Source organism: Aphanomyces invadans (genome assembly GCF_000520115.1).
Source record: "Aphanomyces invadans strain NJM9701 unplaced genomic scaffold supercont1.9, whole genome shotgun sequence".
NCBI lineage: Eukaryota > Oomycota > Saprolegniomycetes > Saprolegniales > Verrucalvaceae > Aphanomyces > Aphanomyces invadans.
Window position 1 is genome coordinate 219,508 of NW_008580154.1, and position 20,147 is coordinate 239,654.

Genomic DNA, 20,147 nt, shown 5'->3' on the forward strand with positions numbered 1-20,147 from the left:
ACGCACGCATGCCGCAGAAACGCCGTCTACGCAGACGTCGAGAAGCTCTGGAAAGCACGCTGGAGGTCGTGGATCAAATCTTGGATGTCCTCAATTCCAATCGAGAGGCGGATGAGATCCTCCGGGAACGACCCGAAGAAAGTGCCGATCGCGCATTTTACAGCGCCTGTGTCTTTGGTTTCTACCCTGGAAGACAACACCCCTCGATGCGCACTCTTGAGCAGCCAGCGCAATGCAACACGTGGCACTTGTGGCGCTTGCCGTCTGCGTCGGCGCAGCGGTGGAATTCCGATTCACAAATGCTTGTCCTGTCAACGTGCTAGTGCAAATGGACGAGGGCCGCGTGATTTGCCGCCTCGGGCCAAATGGGTCCACGTCCAGCATGTGCCGCGCCACCGCGACTGCAGCCCAAGGCTCGTTTCGTGTCGTTGGAGACGTGTTGAGTACGTGGGGTGTCGTCGACGTTGCATGGAGAGGCCGCCATGCGTTCGTGTAGGTCTGGCGTATGCGCAGGACATGCCCCGTGATGCATGGTGGCAAGTTCGGTTTGAATTCCACGCTGGACCAGGTACAAGCACGAAGTCCCATCATAGGCACTGAACGTGTTGTGGGGTCGTCAAGGCACTCCAACGACCGTCGCGCCCGTGGCATTCCAACACGGGCCTTTGACTTGCCAGCCACTGTCGTCCACCGACTCGACCCGGCGGCCGACGCGGCACTGCCCGCTGAGCGTAGTGCTCAACGTGACGTATTGTTTGCCGACGACAGTGCCAACTCATGGTGGCCGCAGTACGGCCGAGTCCACGTCCGATCGTGCTCGCGGTTCAGTCAGCCCAGCTCGCCCCGATCCAGTCGCCAACCCGACAAACCAAGACAGTCGCACTCGTCGTAATGGCACCAACGATATATCGACGGCAACGACAGATGCAGTCGCTACCAGCAGTGCATGGATCGTTCTACTGATTGCAGTCGGTACGGTGGCGTTGTCTACAGTGGTTGCTCTAGTGCACGACGTCCAGGGGCACGTTCCCCCCAAGCTTCCCGCCCCACGACAGCAACGCACAACGAAAATGGCACGTCGAGTTGACGACGTCATGCGGTCGAGCTGGCTGTGAGAACTACGACGAGCGAGGCATGCACGATGCGTTGTAAATCTATTGTGCATTCGAAGCCCGTTTATTTGTCTTCGGGGAATCTCGTCACAGCAAGGACGCCGACCTAAGAAATGCAGTGGGAGGTACAAATCGACCGAGCTGCCATACCTTAGGGTACTTGCCTTGGTAGAACGACAGGGTCGCTTCCAGCTCCTTTTCTTGCGCTGGTGTGAAGTCCGACACGTCGTCGTTGATGTCCTTGACATCGAGGGAAGCTAATGCGAGCGCACGTGTGCAAGCCTGTGTGGATATCGTGGCGTCAACGCACTTTTCGTGGGTGAAAATGGAGGAAAGCACACCTGGCCGGCGAATTGATTGTACTCGGCTCCCTTCTGGTAAAACTTGCTTCCGCTGGTTACGTCCAGAACAACGCCGCCGACAGCCATGTAGATTGGTCGCGATTCGTCCGTCCCATCGTACTGCTTGAGTTCCTCGATGGTAAAGGCCGGGAGATGCGCCAGACCGATGTCCTTCGTCACGTCAAACGCTGGCTTCTTCGTCGCCTGACTTGGCGCTCGTAGACCCATGAACGTAATGGGGCATCCCTTGAAGAGAACCTCTTCGATCTGTGGCCAGAACGCCGCCAAGAGCCCGATGAACACAGCCAGGCCGAGGAACCACCGCGACTTCGCCATGGTTCGCAACGAGGGGGATTCCAACTTACTGTTTGGTCGACATGGGATACTTCAAGTATTTTTTATCCAATCAGAACCGATTTGATTTTCGTTTGAAGTACTATAAATAGTATATTCTCCACCTTTATAAGAATCTCTAGTACATACTAGTATTGCATTCCGATTGAAACAAAACAAGTCGAAAAGTTCCTAAAATACTTTAAAGAATCTAAAATGAAGTGCAGCACCTTTGTATAGCCAATCAAATCGTTTTCACAATGCGTTAACTATTTGATTCGATATTGAAGAGCTACAGTGATCTGATTGGTTGCTTTTACACAGGTGGAGATGACAAAAACTCAAAGCGGCACCAGCGCTACATGTCGATGACGATAGACCGCCCGCCGCCGTCGTTCCGTCAGCTCGTCATTGCTGGGTCCATCTCAGGCATGTCTAGCGTTATTGTGTGCCACCCTCTGGACACGATACGCACGCGATTGCAGCACTCGTCGTCGTCTTCGTTCTCGACTGTGGTCGGTACAACGTTGCGTCATGAAGGTCTTCGAGGGTTGTACAAGGGATTCTTTCCGCCATTCTTCTCCCAAGCTGTGTACAAGTCGGTAATCTTCTCCGTGCAAGGGCGAGCGCGCTCATTCATGTCGACACACATGGACCGTCCGTCGCCGCTTTTCCTTTCCACGTGCGCGGGTGCAATCGCTGGGTAATGCTGCTTCCACAGGTCCAGGAAATATCGCACTCATGCCCATGTAGTGGCATCAATGCATTTCTAGTCGCACCGGTGGAGCTCGTACGGAACCGCCTTCAGATCCAGCAACAGGACACGGCGAATGCAAAGTACAAAGGGAGTATTGATGTTATCCGCCAAGTTACCAAGCACGAAGGCAATGGATTCATTCATCCATTCTCCGATTTAACTATTCACATACAATCATGGCATGTAGGTCCGATGGCGTTGTGGAAGGGCCTGTCGTGCACCATCACGCGAGATGCGCTGGGTGTGGCATTCTACTTTGTCACGTTTGACTGTATCAAGTACTGGGACTCTTCCATCGTCCTCAAACTGAAGCCAGCCGTCTTCGCTTAGAACAGTACTACCCGATGACTGGGCGCCGGCATCTCGCGTATTAGTTGCAGGTGCATCTGGCGGCATTGCGTTTTGGACGATTGCCTTGCCATTTGATACCGTACGACCTCCTGGAACCATCCTGAACTCGGAGCTAACACTGATGCGCCGACAGGTCAAGACCGTCATCCAAGTGTCGGCGCACGAGGCAGGCACACAACCCCATGGGATGATTCGAACTGGTCTTCACTTGGTTCGGCAACATGGCGTGGGTCGGGTCTTTCAGGGGTGGCAAGCGGCGTTTTCCCGGTACGACTGCGCCCCATCCCATGTGCGTCCCCTTGAACGGCTTTGATTTCGTCGTAGCGGAATTCCTGGTGCCGCCATAACATTTTGGGCCTATGGTACGACGATGGCGCACCTTCAAGACGATCATGCTAGTCTCGCTTAATTCATTGCATCTATGGTACTTGGTGATGTAGCTGAATTGCTACACCTTGTGGGCCAGTGTCAAAGCATGAGTTTCGCCAAAGAGAGCGACGGCGGCCTCGTATGCGCTCGCATGATGCTGCTGCTTCACTTCGGGCTCTTTGTCTTCGTCCCACAACGTGGCGAGTAAATGATCGATCTTCAAGTAAATGTATGGTGCGAACAACTCGTTCTCCAGCGACGCTGCGTGGTCACTGCAAAGCAGTAATCAAATTCAGGAACAATGACTAGGTGCAGCACACTCACGCCAGGAGCGCCTTGGCAGCCTCGAGCATGCCGATGGCTTGGTCGGTGTATCCCATGGCTGCAATGCATTCGCCAATCGAAGTCATGATCGTGGCTTTGGCACACGGGTACGCCTCGTTTGATGGCGACGTCCGAGACAGAGCCTTCCGAGCTGCCTGGAAGTGCGCGAGGGCGGCTCCATACTTGTGCTGGAGGAGCTCTGCCGTCGCCAAGTAGTACGTGGCCTCGATATGGCCATGGCTGTCTTGTCGATCCAACTCTTCGTACCTACAGGTCCAAGCGCCTCACTTGAGGTCGCAGTAGGGTTGGCAGGAATGTTGTTACATGGCGATGGCAGACGTAAGAATGATATCGCCTTGGTGGAATTCGCCCTCCATGATGTAGCTTGCCCCGAGCCCCAGCAGCAAGTCGGCATACTTGATGGACGGGTTTTTGGCGTAGTTCTTTGCCAGTTTAAACATGTTGATCGATCGAAGCGGCAGCCAGTGGAGGCGGTACATGTTGGCCAAGTTCATGAGGATTTCGAGTTGCGCTGCAAGATGCAATCGTCATGGGTTACCCAATTGGCAAATATTCACGTACATGCATGGGATTCCTTGTGCAGTCCATTAAACGCCGACTCGTACGCATTGCTGAGGGCATTGAAGTTGCCGGCACCAGACGCAAGCGCCGACGTTGCCATCAAGTTAATCGACGCGGCTGTGTTGTACACGCCAAATTTTTCCTGGAGCTCTAATGTCTGGAATAAACAACGTGGTCGCATGTCGAGTCATTCGTACCTTCGTCGACATTCATCGCTTCAACGAGCAATGTGTTGGACTTGATGTAGTCCTTTTGCTCCATATACGCAAACCCGAGATCGGCAAGCGCGTTCGCATACAAGGGATGCTTTTTTCCAAACTGTCGTGACACTTGGTCCTTTACTTGGTCGAGCAATTTGAGCGCGGAGGGAATGTCGCCTTCGTGAATCATGTCGTACGCGATGTACACTTGTCTTTCGCCCAAGAACTCGTCATCGCCGTGCAAGCTCTTGACTTCCATCGGAGACAACGATTCAAAAGCCTTTGCGTCTTCTTTGGGAACATTGATTTTGCCAAGCATCGTGTCCATCGGCTTGCTCACGATCATCTTGTCGCTGGCTCGTTCGCCAAGAACACGATTGAGATCCGTCCACCGCATGCGAGGAAGCTGATACGGACGGAACGGCAGGAGCGGCAAGACGTCAATTTCCTGGACTTGAGCAGCTACAAGGATTGCGGCAGTTGCCACCCAAGTAACGACGCAGCGGCTCCACATTGCGGCGGCGAATTGGCTGATGATGAACCGGCGCAGTTGAGATCTTTGGAAACATTATATTTGGGAGATATTCTGTCCGGATACAAATATTGTATTTGAGGATTTTTCCACCAAAATATTGACCCCTGATTCGTCAATAGTCCGAGCATATAGCCAATCAAAAGGAGTAATTTCTCACGAGTCAATTTCATCAGCACACAGACATGCGCGGCAGGAGGGTCGCGACGTTGACTTGGCGCGGGAGTACTGGCGTGCGACGATGGAGCTCGGTTTCAGGAGATATCTACGCTCAGAAGCTTCAGCATCACTTGCTGGATGGTGAGTTCCATGCTGCCATGGACATGTACAAGCTGACGACCAAGGAGACGCCAAAGAGCTTGCAGAACGTGATGGCACTGATTGAGCAGCTCGCAGCCAAGAAAGATGCTGCACGAGTGCAACGAAGCACGATTGCGTTCTTCTTGAAGCAACAGCGAATATTGGCAAGTCCGCTTCTTGCTGCGTATAACGATCTGGACGTGGTACCACCGCCTCCTGCGTTTCGAGAGATGCTGCTCTTCCTCGTCCAAGCAAGCGACTTGCCCCGAATTGTTCAAGCTCTGCATATGGCTTTGGAGCATCGCATTCCTATTGCTGCCGATGCATTCCATCAATGCTTCCTCCTCGGTCGCGACGAAGAGTACGAGGACTCTGCTGTCGAGGGCACGACCGCCGATGAGTTCGACTGCCGGATATTCACGTCGCTCTTCTCCCGGTGCTGCGCAGCTGGGTTAGTTGCACCAATGTCCTATCCTGGCCTGGGAGACTCTATTCTTTCGGCATGCTTTCGAAGAGGCATCCTTGACGAAGCGGTGGCATGCATTGCTCAGTTGCCACCAGGGTCTGTGCAGGACGTGGTGCACCAGCTCATGCTTGCGATTGTCCAAACTTCATCTGACTTCACAGGCAAGCTCAAATTTGTTGCTATTTGTTTTGATGTGTGGTTGTAGCTTCCAAGGTTGCTGCCACTCGACAAGCCTTGTACGAGAGCCTTGTATCGTTTTACAAATACCACGACCGTACGTATGCTTGGCACATTTTCCAACTCATGGAACAGCATCACCTCACCCTCCCACCGCGTCTGCTCAACGATATTGGTAAGCGTTCGATGTCGTCGCCATGTCGAAGTGAAAGTGTGAAATATTGATTAGCTCTGTCGGTTTTAAAGCAAGGTGCGCGAAAGGATGCAGTAGACGCTGTGGTGGATCACGCGATCCGCCATCATATCCATGTGGACGATTCCGTCTATTCGGCTGGGCTCGACCAACCTAACGCGCCACTGGACTGGGCACACCGTTTACTTGAAGCCAATCAACATGGCATGCCACTATCGTCAGCATTGCTTGCCGACGCGGTGGTCAAGGCGCTTTGTCATGAAGGTTACGATTTGGCGAGCGAGTTGTATGCGATTCTGCTGTGTCAAAATGAAGGGCAGCCTGCTCATTCTGACCATGCAATGCTCCACTTGACGATGCAAACCCTCGACGAAGCGAGGAGGCGCAATGGAGAAGATACCGCGTCCCAGCAGCTCATTGTGGACGCTTTGCTTCGACGACAAGAGGAACGAGTGATGGAGCTCTTTCACTTACTTGCAGTTCCTGAAAGGGCCTCCCGGATCGACTGTATGTGCTGCTCCATTTTGCTTGTAACGGATGCATCCTGACATTCATGCCTAGCACCATTGCTTGAAGCGCTGTTACCCGCTGCTCCTACAGCCAAAGATGCCGCTGCCCTGTTCCGACATTCAAACACCCACAACATACCGCTGTCTGCAGCTGCAGTCGAGGCGTGTCTGACCAAGTTCGCAGCCCAGGCGCATCAAGACCTCATTGCATGCGTCCGTGGTGTCGTCACTGCCAACCTCGTGCCAACAACAGTGGCTCTCCAGACACTCCTCGATGCTGCCGTGCGAGGAATAGACTCGGCCATTCCCCTGGAAGCGCGGGACTGCGGCGGTACAGTTGCCCCAGATGGCGCTGCTCCTCCATTGTGATAAAATCGAGATTTCACTAAAAAACAATCAAATATTTCGGACAATCATGAAAACATAGAGAATACATGCAGTTCGGAAAAAAGAGATTGGACGCATGATCCAGAAATCTGAGTGGCTTGTACCGAAGCAGGACTTGCGAACTCGAGCGCACGCACGCGCCATCCACCAACGCGGTCGCGCGGCCCCCACGGTCATTCTCCCCAGATTGATACATCCACTACCTCACCCGCAGTGTTCGCCGAGCCGCCTGTCCTTTCCACGTGTTGGGCTGTAATTCAATGGCTTTGAGAGATCTTCTTGGATATGTTGCAGAGCATCGTCATCGTCGCATGGGGCACCTCCATGCATGACCAGGGGTGTTTCCGCGAACCCTCGTCACCGTCGGTCCCTGCGGTAATCGATGCCCTGGTTATTCCATTCAACACTAGTAGTTGTGCGCCCCCGTCTTCACACGCCTCCACAGGAGGCACACGAACGTCGTCCGTGACAATTCGCAACGAGTACCTTGTGGGACAGGGCAAATGGCTGACGTGTGGTTTCCTTCACCCTTGCGACATCTTGCCCATCGCACGGATTCACGCTGCGGGATGCGTCCGTCCATGCATGTCCCCTCACGGGCTCCGTCGGAAGCACGCCGACAGCCCAACGCGCGTCATGAATCCCACTCGCCTGGCTTCCCATAGAATGTAACCGATGATCGAGCTGTCTTGCTTACGCACCTTCGTCACCAGCCGTCCTTTCGTTTGATTGGTTGAAGCGTTTAATATAGCCAATCAGAGGTTCCATCGTTTGGCCTTCCATGAGATTTCGCGCGGTGGATAGGTGAAGACGTGCGAGCGCGACGCTTGGCGCGGTCAGGCAATTATAGCATCTCCAAGCGTCCATTGAAAGGACTTGAAGAGGTCTACCCATCACGTGTGGAAGTGCGTGCCCTGGAAGGGCATACATCGACCACTCCAACGATCTGAAAGTACAGGATAAGTCGTGTTCGGAATCATGGTTTTTCGGCATCGAATAGTATTTTAACGTTATTCCGGATATCGTGATTTAACGCACTTACAAATTGAATCAATCATGCATAAACGCAGCAAGGCCTTGTAGAGACATGAATCGTGCGATTCAGCAGCGTGAGAGGTGCTCTTTGGAAGTAGCTGTTGAGCACAGCAAGACAGTGGCGAATAGATGTCAAGAGAGAGGGTAAGTGGGTGAGCTGAACTGGCACTGGTGGCAATGGGTGAAAAAAACGCATTTAACCCATGGAGTTTAACGAAGACGTTAGATGGGAGAAAGTGTGACGCTAAGAATTCCAAATGTCAAAAGGAGGACAAGTAGTACCTGGTTTTGTCAACTGGCCGTGACATGTTAAAGTAATGTCATAACAAAATTTTCCTAGATACATGCACTTGACCATGAGCAGCCACCTCGTCAGCGACGTCGACATGACGAACGAGCTGCGTCCGATCCTACGCGCGCAATCGTTCGAGAAAGCGGAAAAGCTCCTGGTCCGTGAAGCAGTTATCCCTCGCAACCGTTCGTTGTCCGACTTGCAAGTACGAGGCGCAGTCTTTCGCCGCGGCCCTCTCGAGTACAACGGTTGCGGCGACTTTTTGGGCACAACGCCGTGTCGATCGGCAAAGAAGGACATTGTGAGGTGCGGCAATTGCGGCGAATACGATCACATTACCATCGATTGCGTACTGTTGGGCGACGACGACGCAAACGACCAGCCCTCGCTGAGTTACCTCCAAAAGGAGCTCCACCGCACTCTCATCATGCGCGAATGCCTTCACGATACCGAACGAACATCTGCTCTCGGCCAAAAGATCATGCCAACGACGATACCGGAACGCATGATACTGCAATAGGAAGCACGCCGTCTCGTCGCGACAGGTGAGAGGCACGTGTATATGTATATTTATGCTAGGGTAAACTTATTGATACTTGTCAACAATCTGCGCTTTCAGCGCCCCACCGCCGTTTGACTTCAGCATCGACTCATCGGCTTATTGACATGCCACGTCGAGCTCTCAGTAGTAAGCTCATGACGAGTATATCTCAGGCAAAGATTTCGACACCAAGGTGGGCGTCGTTTGCATCGGGATGAACCGCACCACGAAAAGGCCATACTTCCACAGCGACTTCACACTTCTGTCGGGCAAAATCATACACGTATTGCGCGGCTGAGTCATGATGCCAGCGGCACATCCTCTGCGTGTACGCGCAAACTCAGAAGAATCGCGCATTTCCAAAAATGCAAAAAGTTTGCATTTTTGGCTTGTGGAATATTTTGAAAAATCAATATATAACCAGAAAATATACCATCGGGATCTCCCAAGTTCGAACACAAGGTCGGTGTGCCCATGGTCGACGTAAGCCCTGTCAACTTCTTGGTGTTGTGCTAAGCGCTAACCAACACTTGCATCAGTACCATTTACGCAGCTCATGGCTGTGCGGAACGGCCACGGCAGGTTCCTCGTCCTGGCGCCCAGGAATCACGGTAGAGTCGTGACGGCGTACTATTCTTGCTTGTCCGTGGGTCCAACAGTGCATCTGACCCCAACTCTACTTGACCTCATGTACGATCTCTGTGTCTCTGAATCCCTTAAACGTGCAAGCCATTCACCCGATTGAGAAGTTGTCGAGTGCACTCACATCTTCGACGGCTGGAAGTGGACATGAACTCACGCACACCCACAAACTGGGCCCATCTTGGAACACAATCGCGAGTGATTTGTACTAACGGCGCGGTCGCCGTGGTTCGAGCACCGCGCATGTTGCTGGGACACATCATTCCGCAGCAACGGCATCTCCTCAACGGCGACGTCGCCGTGACGTTGTTGAATGTCGCAACTTGTTTACCCGATGCCAACTTGTGAAAGTGTCGCAGGACTCAAATGCATTTGTGTGCACCCCTCTCCAGACACCGCGGCCTTCTCCTCGTTCCCACTCCCAACACGGCAAAAACTACGCCTCATAGCCTGACAGAGCCGAGGATATGTTGGAGTGCAGGTGGTCGGGCATTCCTTGTCACGTCAAACCGCATTCTGCAGTCAAGTCCATTTATCAGCATCCTCATGTGTTCATCGAGAGCAGGTTGTTGGCACTGAGCTGGGCATGACATTGCAAAGGAGAAAGGCTGCCACAAGTCGTCGTCAATGTCGGCTGTTGATCGGCTTCTCTGTCGTCACAGCTTGCCTGCAGTGTCCGAAAGATGAAATAACTGGAATCCACTTCGGCCCTGTGCATTATACCCAGACTGCGAGCCACACGAGGGACTGAACTGCGAAGACGGCTGCAAGACTCGTCACTTTTCAACGGCGTGGGAGTATGTTACGTACTTGTCAACGAAGAGAGTTGCGACCCACGGGACAAGGGCAGTGCCAGGTAGTCGTCGTGCAAGGTGCATCGATTGAATCTCTGGTCGAGTTCATTCTCTCCTGGCATCCGTTTCTCGTCAGGCCAAGGTGTCGACCACCGCAAGACTACCTGGGACGCAATTCCCTGTTGCTTTCTCCGTGCACGGGATCGTCGAACACACTTGTGTCAAGAAGAGTTTGTACGACCGCATGAAGACGCATTGATCGGCAACTTGCACACACAGCGAGCGGCATGGCGGCATCGGCGCATTCACGCACGGGTTGGATGCGGAACCCCATGTCAAGCAGTTGAGTGCATATACCTAGCACGCCACGCGTCATGCCGCCGCTCAAGCAAGGTGTGTCGAGAACCAATTCACGGCACGCAGGCGTGTCTTTGTACTGATACTTGCCACCAAACACAGTCAGCAACGTCACGGCGCGATCGATGTCCTCGCACACTCCTTGTTTTTCTAGCTGTGTTGTCGCGTTTCTGGAAGCCGCCAGCGTGAATATGACCGTGACGGTGTAGACAACGTGGGGAAACACCTACCGCGTGTAGCCCACAACGGGATCGGGCAAGCTCAAGCCGTTGAGGGCCGTGCAGTGGGCGAGTTGCCAGCACGATGTGCATCGACTTGGATCGGACTCGCCGATTTGAAAAGCTCCCCGCGCCGCCCCCTGGACAACCGCCACAGCCACGCCGACCACCCGCAACTGCATCGTGCAATGTGAAACCGCCGAAACGGTCATACAACCCGACGACATTCACGTCACTTCGACGTGGAATACGATGCTCCAATGCTGGGGAAGTCGCTGGTGTGCCATAATTTCCAAACACTGCAGCACTCGAGTCGACACAACGTATTTTTGCCGGCCAGTTCTAGAGATCCATCGCAACAATGATGGTGGCGCGCCGACACGTGTGACTTTACGAGCAATATAGACACTGCGTCGTATTGATTTAGGTGCTAGCTCAATCGAGGACTTCGTGTTTGGTTGTACTGGTCGACTTCGGCCAAGAACGAATCGAGTTTGGTATCCTAGATGCCGTGGCCCATCAGTATTGCATTTTGACTTGAAACGAAGATGTACCACGGGTTGTTTGCCAGGCAGTAGCGCCGACGTTGTTCGAGACTCTTCGGAGTGGGTCCACTGGGCAAGAAATTGCTGAACCTCCAGGTGATGTTGCTCCTGGAGTTGGTGCAACTGAATCTTGACAGCGTCTTTCGCCGCGATTGCAGCTTTGTACCGGTCGTGAACTTGCAAGCACTTTTGTTTGTATGCGTCGCGCTTGTGCTCGGCCTTGGAAAGAGCTTTCGTCACCTTGTCGAGGGCTTTTTTGTGATCTTCTGTCATAGTACGCCGCGCGGTAAACGATGCTGCCAAAGTCTCATCCACGTGGGCTTGAAGCCGCGCTTGAGCCTTATCAAAAACTTCTTTGTCCGATGCGCGCTGCTCTGTGAGCTTGACGAGGTCCTCTTCGAGATACTGGATCTACCGCCACCAGACACTAAGACCGGGTCGTCCCAGTTTACTCAAAGGTGAAGCGCATCCGAGCCATTCCATCGTCGTTCGTAAAAAGGTACTGCTGTGCAGAAAAAGGTCGATTTCACTGCCACTTTTCTGTTCGACGGTGTTGAACGAACACCACTACATCCATCCCAAACCATTCGTGACGGGAAGACCATCAAATCCAGCCAAATTTTGATGCTCGTAGAAGCAATGACGATGCATACACCAACCTTAGCTTTTTCTTGGTCAAGCTGGCTTTGCACGTCTTCTTGGGCTTGTATGGCATCGCTACGAGGGTTCCACATTGAGTTCCTGGCCGCAACTTGAAAAGTCAAACATACCGATGCTTTGCCTGTAAAATACGATATTCCTGCTCCATTTCTTTGTGCTGTGTGCGCCATGACAACGTTTCCGCCTTTAACTTGGTCACCTGCGACAAAAATGTCAACCTCCCCGCTCGAGTCCCGCTCTGTGTACCAATTCTTGTGTGGTCGCGAGTTTTGCCGTCAGGGAATCCTTCTCCCCTTGCAACCGGTGAGTTTTGAGCTGTTCTTGCTCCAATGCGTGGGTGGCTCGCTGGATTCGCTCATCATGTGCTTCTTCAAGGGCGGCGAGCTCGGTGACCTTTTGTGCCAGCTACAACCACCCTTATTCGATCCGCCAATCAAAGCCGTTATTCCAGAGAGTGCACCAATCAAAGTCGATTGAAAAATTCGAAGCACCAATCACAATGCTTCATCTCGACAGACCTTCGTTTCGAGAGCGGACGTGGTGTGTTGCGTGTGGGTTTCGTCGTGGGAGTGCAGTGCCAGTTGCTTGGCATGCTCCATTTGCCACTCCTTTTCTCGTTTTTGAAACGTGGCTTCCGACTGCTGCAGGCTGAGCTGGAGAGTTGCGATTTGTTCCATCCATTCCAGCTGTCTCTCTTTGAACTGAGTCTTGTCCGCATCCAGCTCGGCCCGCAGCTCACGCAGTCTACGATCGATGCAAAACAAATCAACTTGGTAACGTCCGTGCTTGTGAAATGGCGTACTTGGTGTTGTGGAGACTGTGGTTGTCCACAAGCAGCAAATCCTTTTGCTTGACTTGCTCGCGCAATTTCATGCTGTCGTCCAGTGCGTCCCGCAATTTTCTGTCCTTTTCGTCCACGGCACCTTGCAGTCGCTCGCAGTCGTCTTTAAACCGCCCGAGCTGCGCCGCCGCACAACATCAATGAACACACGCCCACCCTGGTCTCGGTCCAATGTACCTGTCGAGTTGTCGCATTGAGTTCGAGATCCAGGTTGGTGATTTTTCCGAGCGCTTCAGTCAATTGCTGGGCATGTTTGGTCGCGTCTGCTTCCTGTCGTTGAAACAAATCCAACTTGGCTTGTCGGACATGCTAGTCCATTGTGTGTCACGAAATTCGCTCCCGTCGGGGTCCTGCGTTACCTCGAGTTCCTGGCGCAACTTAAGGTTCTCCAACACCAGAGCTTCCTTATCAAGCTCCATGCGCCGCACTTTTTCCGTCAGGTGTATGTCGTCAGCTCGCTCTTCCGCGGCGTCCACTTGCCGCTTCAAGTCGTTCATCAGAACAGCATGCGTAGCGAGGGTGCTTTCAATTTCGTTGCCCTACGGCCGCATCGTGACGCAAACGAGTATTCAATGGCGACGGTACATGATTGACAAGGGTCTGTTCGTGCTCCGTCTTGAGAATTTCAAACTCCCGCCGGGTCGTGTAGTACATCTCTCGGAACTTTTCAATCTCGAGTTGAAGAGCTTGAGTCTGCCACCTCAAGTTACATGCTAGACATATGCATGATAAGAAGTGTACCCGCTGGCGGTGCGGCAGTTCGACTTCCTCCTGGATGGCTAGCCTCAACTGGTCCAGATCTTTTGGAGGCGCTAAGTTTTTTTGCAATACTTCAAACTCCCGAGCTTTAATCTCGAGCTGTTGCTTCCACTTGTGCATCAAAGCTTCGTGCTTGCGGTCTGACTGGACCTTGAATTCGGTCTCGGTCATCAGTACTTCCTGCATCTTTTCGCACCTTTCTTCACACCGCATCACGTCTTGCTTTAGCTACAAATCCATGAGTTTGGTGGCTGTCGTGCTTGGAACGTGTACCCGGTTGGTAAGTTCTTGCAGCGAGTCGCGCTCGGCTTTCAGGGACTGGCTCAATGCAACGGTCTTGTGCAAGTCCGTGTTTAGCTGGACAACTTGTTGTAAGAGGTATTCGTATCTCCCGTTCGGTGGACCACCGTTTGGGTCCATGACGGGAGGCGGCTGCGCTGCTGTCGCGTTCATGTTTGTCAGTTGGTTAGAGACCATCATTCCATTTTATCCGGATGAATTCAAATGCTTTCTGAATTTATAGATTACGTAGATATTAATGAAACCATCACTCCTCGAATCGGTAGAAAAAATGCACAAAATCCGGATATAAAAAGATCGCATGTCGGTGTCGTCAAGAGGCGCGCAGGAGTCATAGGGACAATTGGATGGATGAAAAGCCCAAGACCGCGGCCCTTGACGTGGAGATGCATAAAGAAGATGTGGGGGAACATGTTAGATATGATTATGGTTCCTTTATTGGCATGTGATTGTATTGTGTGATGTGAGTATTGCTGGTCCAGCCATGTCCGAAGGGATGTTTACATATGGGGAGACCATTTGTGGCAATGGTTGCGGACGTCGTCGACGGCGCGGATTTCAGTGAGGAAGTTGGTAATCGAGTCGAGTTCGCGATCGTCCATGTCGTCAATGAACGACGAGCACCCGATGGCGTTGCGGGGATGGAAGAGGTAGCTCATGGGGGAGTTGTCGATGATGATGCTTTGCGTGATGTCGCGGTCAATCAAGGACAAATCTTTCACGTAGCTGCCTTCGTAGTGCACGCAGTGTTCGCGAAAGAGGCGGAACCGTATCACCTTGTGCGTGTCGAGCTGGTCCAGTAGCGGATCGGCGTACTGGTCACCATACCACGCGTTACATATCGTTGTGGAGAATGCTGTGCAACGTACCTTGCTCAAGCTCGCCGTATAAACGACAATCTCGTAGAACTCGGCCATTTTCCGCATGAATTCGTCGACGCCTGGTCGTTTGGCCACGTACACTTGATGGACGTGTCCTTCGATTTCAACCGGGATGACGTAGTCGGGGTTAAGAATCGGCTTCACGATCCGTCAGCCCTGTCCGTCGAGTCGTTCAAGAACGTACCTTAAAGGAGCTGTGCACGAGGGTCTCGTCCAGATCGAGCACGAGGCACTTCTTCCCTTCGTCGCCAGGAAACTTGGTGCCCATGATCTTGCGTACTTCTTGGCTCTGGCGCGTCTCGACTATTTTTTCATGGTTCGAGAGTTGCTTGCGATATTGAAACTGCTGCTGTTGCTGCTGCTGGTGTTGCTGAGCAAGTTGCTGCTGCTCCGCCAAGCCCAAACACGAGCAAATATTGGCAAACAGCTTGGAAATCCCGCCAGGTTGTTGCGAATTTCGGGCATCGATAGATGACGACGTAGTCGGTTTGACTTTAAGGGCGTCGTGCGACGTGTGTTGTTGGGGGTGTGGACTGTGCTTGCCGTGGCGATCCGTTTGGTGGACCAAACTCGCGAGCGGTGACGGCGGTTGGGCAGATGGCTCTTGGTCGCGCAGCTTTCGCTTGAACGCGTCTGTGATTTCACCATCCGGGCCATGCTGGGTGGTTTTGCGCGAGAACACGACCGTTTGGAAAGCTAGACAAGTGGCAAGTGTTAGCATCATGCCACGGCGATGGCATCGAACGATGTGTCGTCGAAAAAGAGGAAGATGTATGTACTGGGCGATTGACGATTGGTAGTGCCGCTGCCGCGCGGTGAATTGAAGTGCGACTGTGGCCCCGCAGCCAGTTGCGTTTGTACGGGCGCAAGACTGACGTTCGAGGTCATGATCTTGCGTGGCGGGATTATGGTGGAGCTGTCGGTGGGGGCGGGGCCAAGTGCGATTGTGGCAACCTTGAGTGCCCGTCAAACAAGTAGAACACCGAGCCATCTTGATTCAACGACCAAGCCATCGCCCTATTCTTGTCGTAACGATCGTTGCGCAAGCTGGCAGGAGCTATTTTTAGACTTGAATGGATCCCATTGGTTGGAATACAGTTCTGTTTGCCTTTTCATTGGCGATGAGAAAATGTTTTTAACCAATCAAAATTCGACCAATTCTTCCCTCCAGGCATGCATCCCAGTTGATGACATGGCAGGTGCCCAGCAACGATGGCCACGGTGGCCATACGGCATGCAGCACACTTAACGCTGGTTGCTGGCAGAGCGATCGAGCAGCGCTTCCCAGGACACTCTCTCAGCATTCGGACGTCGAGTGCTCGTCGACAGCATTTCGAACAACAGTGAAAGATACGTTGCTACAAACACGGCAGACCACCGTGACCTGCCCGTCGAATCGAACATTTCATGTCGAACTGCCGAAGAGAAATGCAAAAACACTTGACCGCTTGGGCTGCCTCGGACCAATGCCGCTGTGCTCACCGGTTCACGTACGACGTTGAACTTGTGGCTGCATGCAGTACGCCATGCTTGTTACTCTGGCCTCCACGGTTGTACAACAGGCTCGAGCCTTACGTTGCCTATTGTCTCGAGAATCGTAGGGCACGCACGATTTTGTTTGTGTCTGAGCCAACTCGTTCTTGCACAGCAGCAACAACCGCGAGAGGCCAACATTTCGACTAGCTTCACGTGGTTGTATTCATTCGCTACGAGCTGGCGTCGTGATGATGGTGTCATCTACCGACAAGCATCACGACATCCGGGCATTCGAGCGTGGAACTATAACAAGCTGTCTTCGTCGTCGCTGTCGTTGTCAAACGAGAGCTCATCCGTTTTCGCTGCGAGCGCCGCCAACCCAGTCAAATCTACCGCAAAATCGAACACAATTCATACCACACAGTTTCCAGGTTGGTATTGTACCTTGCAAGTACGACTTGGAGTTGCAAACTTGCACAAACATCTCCCATCCGTCCGTGCGGTAGGCCGTCAAGACGGACGCACTGCATGCGGTGCACTGCGGAAACATCGGACCCTGGACCAACACCTGCCGCGACACGTTGTTGAAAACCGTGTGGTTCCGAGATGAATGCACCTGCGAAAACGTGTTGAGGGAGCCTCGGATTTGGTGGGGTGCGACGCCAAGGTCGGCCGACTCGGTTGCGACGGGAGCGCTTTTTCCTTGGGCATGGTGCAAGACGCACACGAGCAGTTCCACTGCCGTCGACCCTGCGCTGCGTCAAAACCAAATGTACTAGACACGCGAATGAAGTTCACAAGCGAACCTGCAATCGCGGCACCGCCTGGACGCGTCACCGTGCACATTTGATCCAACGTGCGATCCGTCAACGAGTCGGTCGGGCTCACGATATCATTGCAAAAGTAGCACCCCAAATCAACCAGGTTCTACCGTCCATGCGGGCATGTTAACGGAGCACATGACAGCACCACAAAGGAATACGATTTCGTACAGGGAGGCCGTGGCGCATCACCAAGTACGTGTCGAATCCTACAAACCCACATCGTGACTGAGTCTTGGAGCCACGTCGTCTTGGCACTCGCCATCCACCCCACGCGGAAAAGAGATCGTCGTACCCAAGGCAGCGTTGATCACGAGCTTTTCATGTGCAGCGGCCAGCACCGTCGGCAGCCATCGACTTTCTCGCGTGTCCGTGCCCAAGAAGATGACATCGTGGGAGGCAATCATGGCTTCTAGTGTGTCATATGCCGCTCTCGCTTCCTGGATGGAGATCTATCAATACCCCAAAGAGCGTTCGAGAAACAGTCGACGAACTTGAAGCGCTTGGGGGTTGCTCAAGGCGTGCCCAGCCATGGGAATTGACAGCACATGTCCTTCACTTTCCACGAGGGGGTAAATTCGCTGCAGACAGCCATATTTTTCACGTGAGCACGGGATAAGCTGGAGCGGCATGCACAGCGCACCTTGAGGGCTTTCGCAGCCGTCGGCGCCTTCCACTCACCGACGTCGGCGTAGTCGTACAAAGGCTGTCGCACTGGGTTCGAATGGCTCACTTTGCCGTAATCTACTAAAGTGAGCGATCGAAACCCCCATGCTAGAAGATTGCGAGCAAAGTGACAGCCCAATGTGCCTACACAACGATTCAACCTCACAGCCCTGAAGCGCACCCATGCCAATCGCACCTGCACCCAAGAGCAGACACTTGGTCTGCCCCAGCTTCTCCAAGTCCAAGTTCGGCAACTGGCGCCACCGCATCAACTTGAGGTTGAGATCCACAGATGTCTTGGCCAAGTGCAGGGGATCAAGCAAGTTTGCGAGCTGCATGTGCCGCGGGCCCATCTTGCCTTGAACGTTCAGCTCCCACCCCACGACCTTGGTTGTCGCTGGGTCGTAAGGCGCCAGCTCAACTGTCGCCACATACGATGCGCGCAAGCGGAATGCCGAGACGTCAGTGTTGTCGGCCGATAAATGATGTACTTGGTCACGAAACAGCAATACTTTTGCTGTTGCCTTCACCCCATGCAAAAAGTTTGCTTAGGTGAGAGAACTTCCGTGAATGAGTGAAGCATACCAGGTTGGGGCAGTGCCGTGAAATCCAAGCCAGAAAATTCCGCAGTGGCCACCCTGGGTTGGTTGAAAGGGCGGACGGATCGACGATGCCAAATACAAGCGCCGATGGATCCAGCGTCTGAATGTCTTTGAGGTCATGGAGTGTGCTGGCCACTGGATCAAATAGGAATGCTGGGGGGAAATTTTCCGATGTGACGCCGTCCTGATCGACGAGCCGTCGGCCGACCAGCTGACGTACGAGGGCTTGTTGCTGCGCCGAAGCGAAGTAAGCATGACTTGGTGTCCATGAATCGCTCCTACATCATGGCTAAGTGAGGTCGGCGGCGTGGGGTGGACGATCGACATACACAAGCTTGTACGCTTCAGTCGACGGTACGACCGCGGGAAAGGCAAACCGATACCAGTACGTATGTGTCTTGAGATCAGCGAACGTGCACAAGACAAACGTTTGAAGGGATGTGGAGTCATACGACTCGATCGCATGAAGAATGCGAGACTTCGCGTTGTCAAGGAGACTGCCTTTGTCCAGGTTTTTGAAGTCTTCCAACGTGTTTGTGTTGATGAGGACGCCAGGTACGGTCCATTCGTGCTTGCAACGATTTGGCAGCGATGCCGCGTCAAAACCAAACGACGTGTCGTGGACCAAGAAGCGAGGTGGCACGCTCGAGTGTGAATTCAACTCAAAGGAACCGGTGATATCCTGTCGCTTTGTTGTCAGTGTGACGTATTTGTCTCGAGCCACAATACCTGCGCAGCATCGCTCAGCTGATACGTATCCAGCTTGAGCTGGGCTAGCTTCTGAAAGAAGGACACATTCGGAGAGCTCGTGAATGGCTGGAACTGGAGCAAGGAGGACGACGACATGATGGCAGCACTCGTCGTCGTGTTGTCACGTGTGAATGAAGTTGGAACAAGTTCGACTTGCGATCTTTCATTCATTGTAGCAATAAATATCCTTTGTAAAATAATGTAATTGACAGAAAAATGTGAAAACGATTTACACGACGCGGGACTCGAACCCGCAACCCCCAGATTCGAAGTCTGATACGCTATCCATTGCGCCAGCCGTGCTCATGTTGAGATGCCAAGTATCACATATATATATGTTAGAGCAAATTGAATGCAATGCCGAATATGACCCCTACACCTGATTGGACCGGTGCATTAGTGTATTGTCCAATCAGGGACAACGAACTCGGAATAAATCAAATTTGAATTGTATGGTTTGAATATAGAAGCGGTAAGGTTATAATTACAAAATGAATCACACTATACATTAGGGTTGACTCGACGCCATGTTCTTACAGGTTATTAATCCCTGAATTGATGATTCATTTCAAATGCCCATGGACAGAAGCCTCGGCTCGACGCGTCAAGACGGACATTCCGTTGGATTTTTCGCTGCGGACGTACCAAAGGATCCTTGCCGAGTCCGAGCACCTCGTCTACACCAAGCGCAAGCACACCCCGACGCTGACGCAACGACACAAGGACGCCCGACTGGCCTACGCTGAGCGACACTTGTCCGTGCAAACGGTGTGGGAGAATATCGTGTGGTCGGACGAAAAAAAGTTCAACCTGGATGGACCAGACGGGTACCAGTATTACTGGCACGACCTACGACACGAAAATGACGAGTATTTCACTCGCCACAGCGGTGGTGGGAGTTGCATGATTTGGGGCGGGTTTTCGTCGAAAGGCAAGACCGAACTGGCCTTTCTTGAGGGCTCACAGACAGGTGATTCCTACATTGACACGTTGTCTAACTACCTCATGCCCTTTGGGCATGAAATGTACCGCGG

General features: G+C 52.8%; 10 protein-coding genes and 1 non-coding gene across 14 annotated transcripts; 4 read left to right on the plus strand and 7 right to left on the minus strand.

Annotated features, from left to right (window-relative positions):
* Positions 1 to 232: 232 nt before the first annotated feature.
* On the plus strand, positions 233 to 892 carry H310_05270 (hypothetical protein; the record flags this gene model as incomplete). The annotated part of the gene is made up of 4 exons (XM_008869941.1): positions 233 to 443; positions 497 to 568; positions 622 to 731; positions 791 to 892. 4 exons carry the CDS (start codon positions 233 to 235, stop codon positions 890 to 892), a joined length of 495 nt encoding a protein of 164 aa, XP_008868163.1.
* Positions 893 to 1,059: 167 nt separating this feature from the next.
* H310_05271 (hypothetical protein) lies at positions 1,060 to 1,835 on the minus strand. Its single transcript, XM_008869942.1, has 3 exons — positions 1,454 to 1,835; positions 1,263 to 1,394; positions 1,060 to 1,218 (listed from the first exon to the last, which is right to left on the minus strand). Exons 1-3 carry the CDS (start codon positions 1,787 to 1,789, stop codon positions 1,177 to 1,179), a joined length of 510 nt encoding a protein of 169 aa, XP_008868164.1. The 5' UTR covers positions 1,790 to 1,835; the 3' UTR covers positions 1,060 to 1,176.
* A 298-nt stretch (positions 1,836 to 2,133) lies between these two features.
* On the plus strand, positions 2,134 to 3,504 carry H310_05272 (hypothetical protein). The gene is made up of 6 exons (XM_008869943.1): positions 2,134 to 2,489; positions 2,540 to 2,670; positions 2,731 to 2,821; positions 2,874 to 2,973; positions 3,028 to 3,161; positions 3,219 to 3,504. The coding sequence occupies exons 1-6, from the start codon at positions 2,149 to 2,151 to the stop codon at positions 3,301 to 3,303; spliced, it is 882 nt and encodes a 293-aa protein (XP_008868165.1). The 5' UTR covers positions 2,134 to 2,148; the 3' UTR covers positions 3,304 to 3,504.
* H310_05273 (hypothetical protein) lies at positions 3,245 to 4,906 on the minus strand. Its single transcript, XM_008869944.1, has 5 exons — positions 4,367 to 4,906; positions 4,170 to 4,319; positions 3,912 to 4,119; positions 3,588 to 3,854; positions 3,245 to 3,535 (listed from the first exon to the last, which is right to left on the minus strand). Exons 1-5 carry the CDS (start codon positions 4,881 to 4,883, stop codon positions 3,343 to 3,345), a joined length of 1,335 nt encoding a protein of 444 aa, XP_008868166.1. The 5' UTR covers positions 4,884 to 4,906; the 3' UTR covers positions 3,245 to 3,342.
* Positions 4,907 to 5,067: 161 nt separating this feature from the next.
* Positions 5,068 to 6,967, plus strand: H310_05274 (hypothetical protein). Its single transcript, XM_008869945.1, has 4 exons — positions 5,068 to 5,828; positions 5,873 to 6,019; positions 6,074 to 6,544; positions 6,599 to 6,967. The coding sequence occupies exons 1-4, from the start codon at positions 5,087 to 5,089 to the stop codon at positions 6,913 to 6,915; spliced, it is 1,677 nt and encodes a 558-aa protein (XP_008868167.1). The 5' UTR covers positions 5,068 to 5,086; the 3' UTR covers positions 6,916 to 6,967.
* Positions 6,968 to 8,303: 1,336 nt separating this feature from the next.
* On the plus strand, positions 8,304 to 9,258 carry H310_05275 (hypothetical protein). 3 transcript variants are annotated; one of them, XM_008869947.1, is made up of 2 exons: positions 8,304 to 8,805; positions 8,880 to 9,258. In XM_008869947.1, the coding sequence occupies exon 1, from the start codon at positions 8,313 to 8,315 to the stop codon at positions 8,778 to 8,780; it is 468 nt and encodes a 155-aa protein (XP_008868169.1). In that variant the 5' UTR covers positions 8,304 to 8,312; the 3' UTR covers positions 8,781 to 8,805; positions 8,880 to 9,258. The 3 variants fall into 3 exon arrangements, with proteins under 3 accessions (XP_008868169.1, XP_008868170.1, XP_008868168.1); XM_008869948.1 differs by having other exon boundaries at positions 8,975 to 9,258; XM_008869946.1 differs by having other exon boundaries at positions 8,304 to 9,258.
* A 614-nt stretch (positions 9,259 to 9,872) lies between these two features.
* H310_05276 (hypothetical protein) lies at positions 9,873 to 10,994 on the minus strand (the record flags this gene model as incomplete). Its single annotated transcript, XM_008869949.1, has 5 exons — positions 9,873 to 10,207; positions 10,254 to 10,352; positions 10,402 to 10,594; positions 10,644 to 10,764; positions 10,825 to 10,994. The coding sequence occupies 5 exons, from the start codon at positions 10,992 to 10,994 to the stop codon at positions 10,161 to 10,163; spliced, it is 630 nt and encodes a 209-aa protein (XP_008868171.1). The 3' UTR covers positions 9,873 to 10,160.
* Positions 10,995 to 11,203: 209 nt separating this feature from the next.
* H310_05277 (hypothetical protein) lies at positions 11,204 to 14,070 on the minus strand (the record flags this gene model as incomplete). Its single annotated transcript, XM_008869950.1, has 12 exons — positions 11,204 to 11,314; positions 11,367 to 11,768; positions 12,017 to 12,074; positions 12,128 to 12,216; positions 12,264 to 12,422; positions 12,536 to 12,761; positions 12,820 to 12,977; positions 13,036 to 13,167; positions 13,218 to 13,397; positions 13,444 to 13,551; positions 13,600 to 13,845; positions 13,891 to 14,070. The coding sequence occupies 12 exons, from the start codon at positions 14,068 to 14,070 to the stop codon at positions 11,243 to 11,245; spliced, it is 2,010 nt and encodes a 669-aa protein (XP_008868172.1). The 3' UTR covers positions 11,204 to 11,242.
* A 234-nt stretch (positions 14,071 to 14,304) lies between these two features.
* On the minus strand, positions 14,305 to 15,812 carry H310_05278 (hypothetical protein). Its single transcript, XM_008869951.1, has 4 exons — positions 15,578 to 15,812; positions 14,983 to 15,494; positions 14,787 to 14,936; positions 14,305 to 14,732 (listed from the first exon to the last, which is right to left on the minus strand). Exons 1-4 carry the CDS (start codon positions 15,684 to 15,686, stop codon positions 14,418 to 14,420), a joined length of 1,086 nt encoding a protein of 361 aa, XP_008868173.1. The 5' UTR covers positions 15,687 to 15,812; the 3' UTR covers positions 14,305 to 14,417.
* A 180-nt stretch (positions 15,813 to 15,992) lies between these two features.
* Positions 15,993 to 19,243, minus strand: H310_05279. 2 transcript variants are annotated; one of them, XM_008869952.1, is made up of 12 exons: positions 19,093 to 19,243; positions 18,693 to 19,045; positions 18,347 to 18,641; positions 17,958 to 18,285; positions 17,739 to 17,905; positions 17,590 to 17,676; positions 17,391 to 17,535; positions 17,267 to 17,304; positions 17,081 to 17,201; positions 16,891 to 17,024; positions 16,719 to 16,842; positions 15,993 to 16,663 (listed from the first exon to the last, which is right to left on the minus strand). In XM_008869952.1, exons 1-12 carry the CDS (start codon positions 19,207 to 19,209, stop codon positions 16,578 to 16,580), a joined length of 1,995 nt encoding a protein of 664 aa, XP_008868174.1. In that variant the 5' UTR covers positions 19,210 to 19,243; the 3' UTR covers positions 15,993 to 16,577. The 2 variants fall into 2 exon arrangements, with proteins under 2 accessions (XP_008868174.1, XP_008868175.1); XM_008869953.1 differs by having other exon boundaries at positions 16,891 to 17,535.
* Positions 19,244 to 19,343: 100 nt separating this feature from the next.
* On the minus strand, positions 19,344 to 19,416 carry H310_05280. Its single transcript has one exon. It is a non-coding gene; the product is annotated as a tRNA-Arg (tRNA).
* Positions 19,417 to 20,147: the final 731 nt, after the last annotated feature.

Excerpts from the sequence above, each read along its gene's own strand:
- H310_05271 (XM_008869942.1), bottom strand. The coding sequence starts at position 1,789 with ATGGCGAAGTCGCGGTGGTTCCTCGGCCTGGCTGTGTTCATCGGGCTC. Across the intron at positions 1,395-1,453 it reads ACAATCAATTCGCCGGCCAG|GCTTGCACACGTGCGCTCGC; the intron begins GTGTGCTTTCCT and ends ATATCCACACAG. Across the intron at positions 1,219-1,262 it reads ACCAAGGCAAGTACCCTAAG|GTCGGCGTCCTTGCTGTGAC; the intron begins GTATGGCAGCTC and ends TGCATTTCTTAG.
- H310_05272 (XM_008869943.1), top strand. The coding sequence starts at position 2,149 with ATGTCGATGACGATAGACCGCCCGCCGCCGTCGTTCCGTCAGCTCGTC. Across the intron at positions 2,974-3,027 it reads TTGCCTTGCCATTTGATACC|GTCAAGACCGTCATCCAAGT; the intron begins GTACGACCTCCT and ends ATGCGCCGACAG. Across the intron at positions 3,162-3,218 it reads TGGCAAGCGGCGTTTTCCCG|CGGAATTCCTGGTGCCGCCA; the intron begins GTACGACTGCGC and ends ATTTCGTCGTAG.
- H310_05273 (XM_008869944.1), bottom strand. The coding sequence starts at position 4,883 with ATGTGGAGCCGCTGCGTCGTTACTTGGGTGGCAACTGCCGCAATCCTT. Across the intron at positions 4,120-4,169 it reads GCACAAGGAATCCCATGCAT|CGCAACTCGAAATCCTCATG; the intron begins GTACGTGAATAT and ends TGCATCTTGCAG. Across the intron at positions 3,536-3,587 it reads GCTGCCAAGGCGCTCCTGGC|TGACCACGCAGCGTCGCTGG; the intron begins GTGAGTGTGCTG and ends ACTGCTTTGCAG.
- H310_05274 (XM_008869945.1), top strand. The coding sequence starts at position 5,087 with ATGCGCGGCAGGAGGGTCGCGACGTTGACTTGGCGCGGGAGTACTGGC. Across the intron at positions 5,829-5,872 it reads AACTTCATCTGACTTCACAG|CTTCCAAGGTTGCTGCCACT; the intron begins GCAAGCTCAAAT and ends GTGTGGTTGTAG. Across the intron at positions 6,545-6,598 it reads AAGGGCCTCCCGGATCGACT|CACCATTGCTTGAAGCGCTG; the intron begins GTATGTGCTGCT and ends ATTCATGCCTAG.
- H310_05275 (XM_008869946.1), top strand. The coding sequence starts at position 8,313 with ATGCACTTGACCATGAGCAGCCACCTCGTCAGCGACGTCGACATGACG.
- H310_05278 (XM_008869951.1), bottom strand. The coding sequence starts at position 15,686 with ATGACCTCGAACGTCAGTCTTGCGCCCGTACAAACGCAACTGGCTGCG. Across the intron at positions 14,937-14,982 it reads TCGTGCACAGCTCCTTTAAG|CCGATTCTTAACCCCGACTA; the intron begins GTACGTTCTTGA and ends CGGATCGTGAAG. Across the intron at positions 14,733-14,786 it reads ATACGGCGAGCTTGAGCAAG|TACGCCGATCCGCTACTGGA; the intron begins GTACGTTGCACA and ends TATGGTGACCAG.
- H310_05279 (XM_008869952.1), bottom strand. The coding sequence starts at position 19,209 with ATGTCGTCGTCCTCCTTGCTCCAGTTCCAGCCATTCACGAGCTCTCCG. Across the intron at positions 17,906-17,957 it reads GTGTCTGCTCTTGGGTGCAG|GCACATTGGGCTGTCACTTT; the intron begins GTGCGATTGGCA and ends ATCGTTGTGTAG. Across the intron at positions 17,202-17,266 it reads TGATGCGCCACGGCCTCCCT|AACCTGGTTGATTTGGGGTG; the intron begins GTACGAAATCGT and ends CATGGACGGTAG.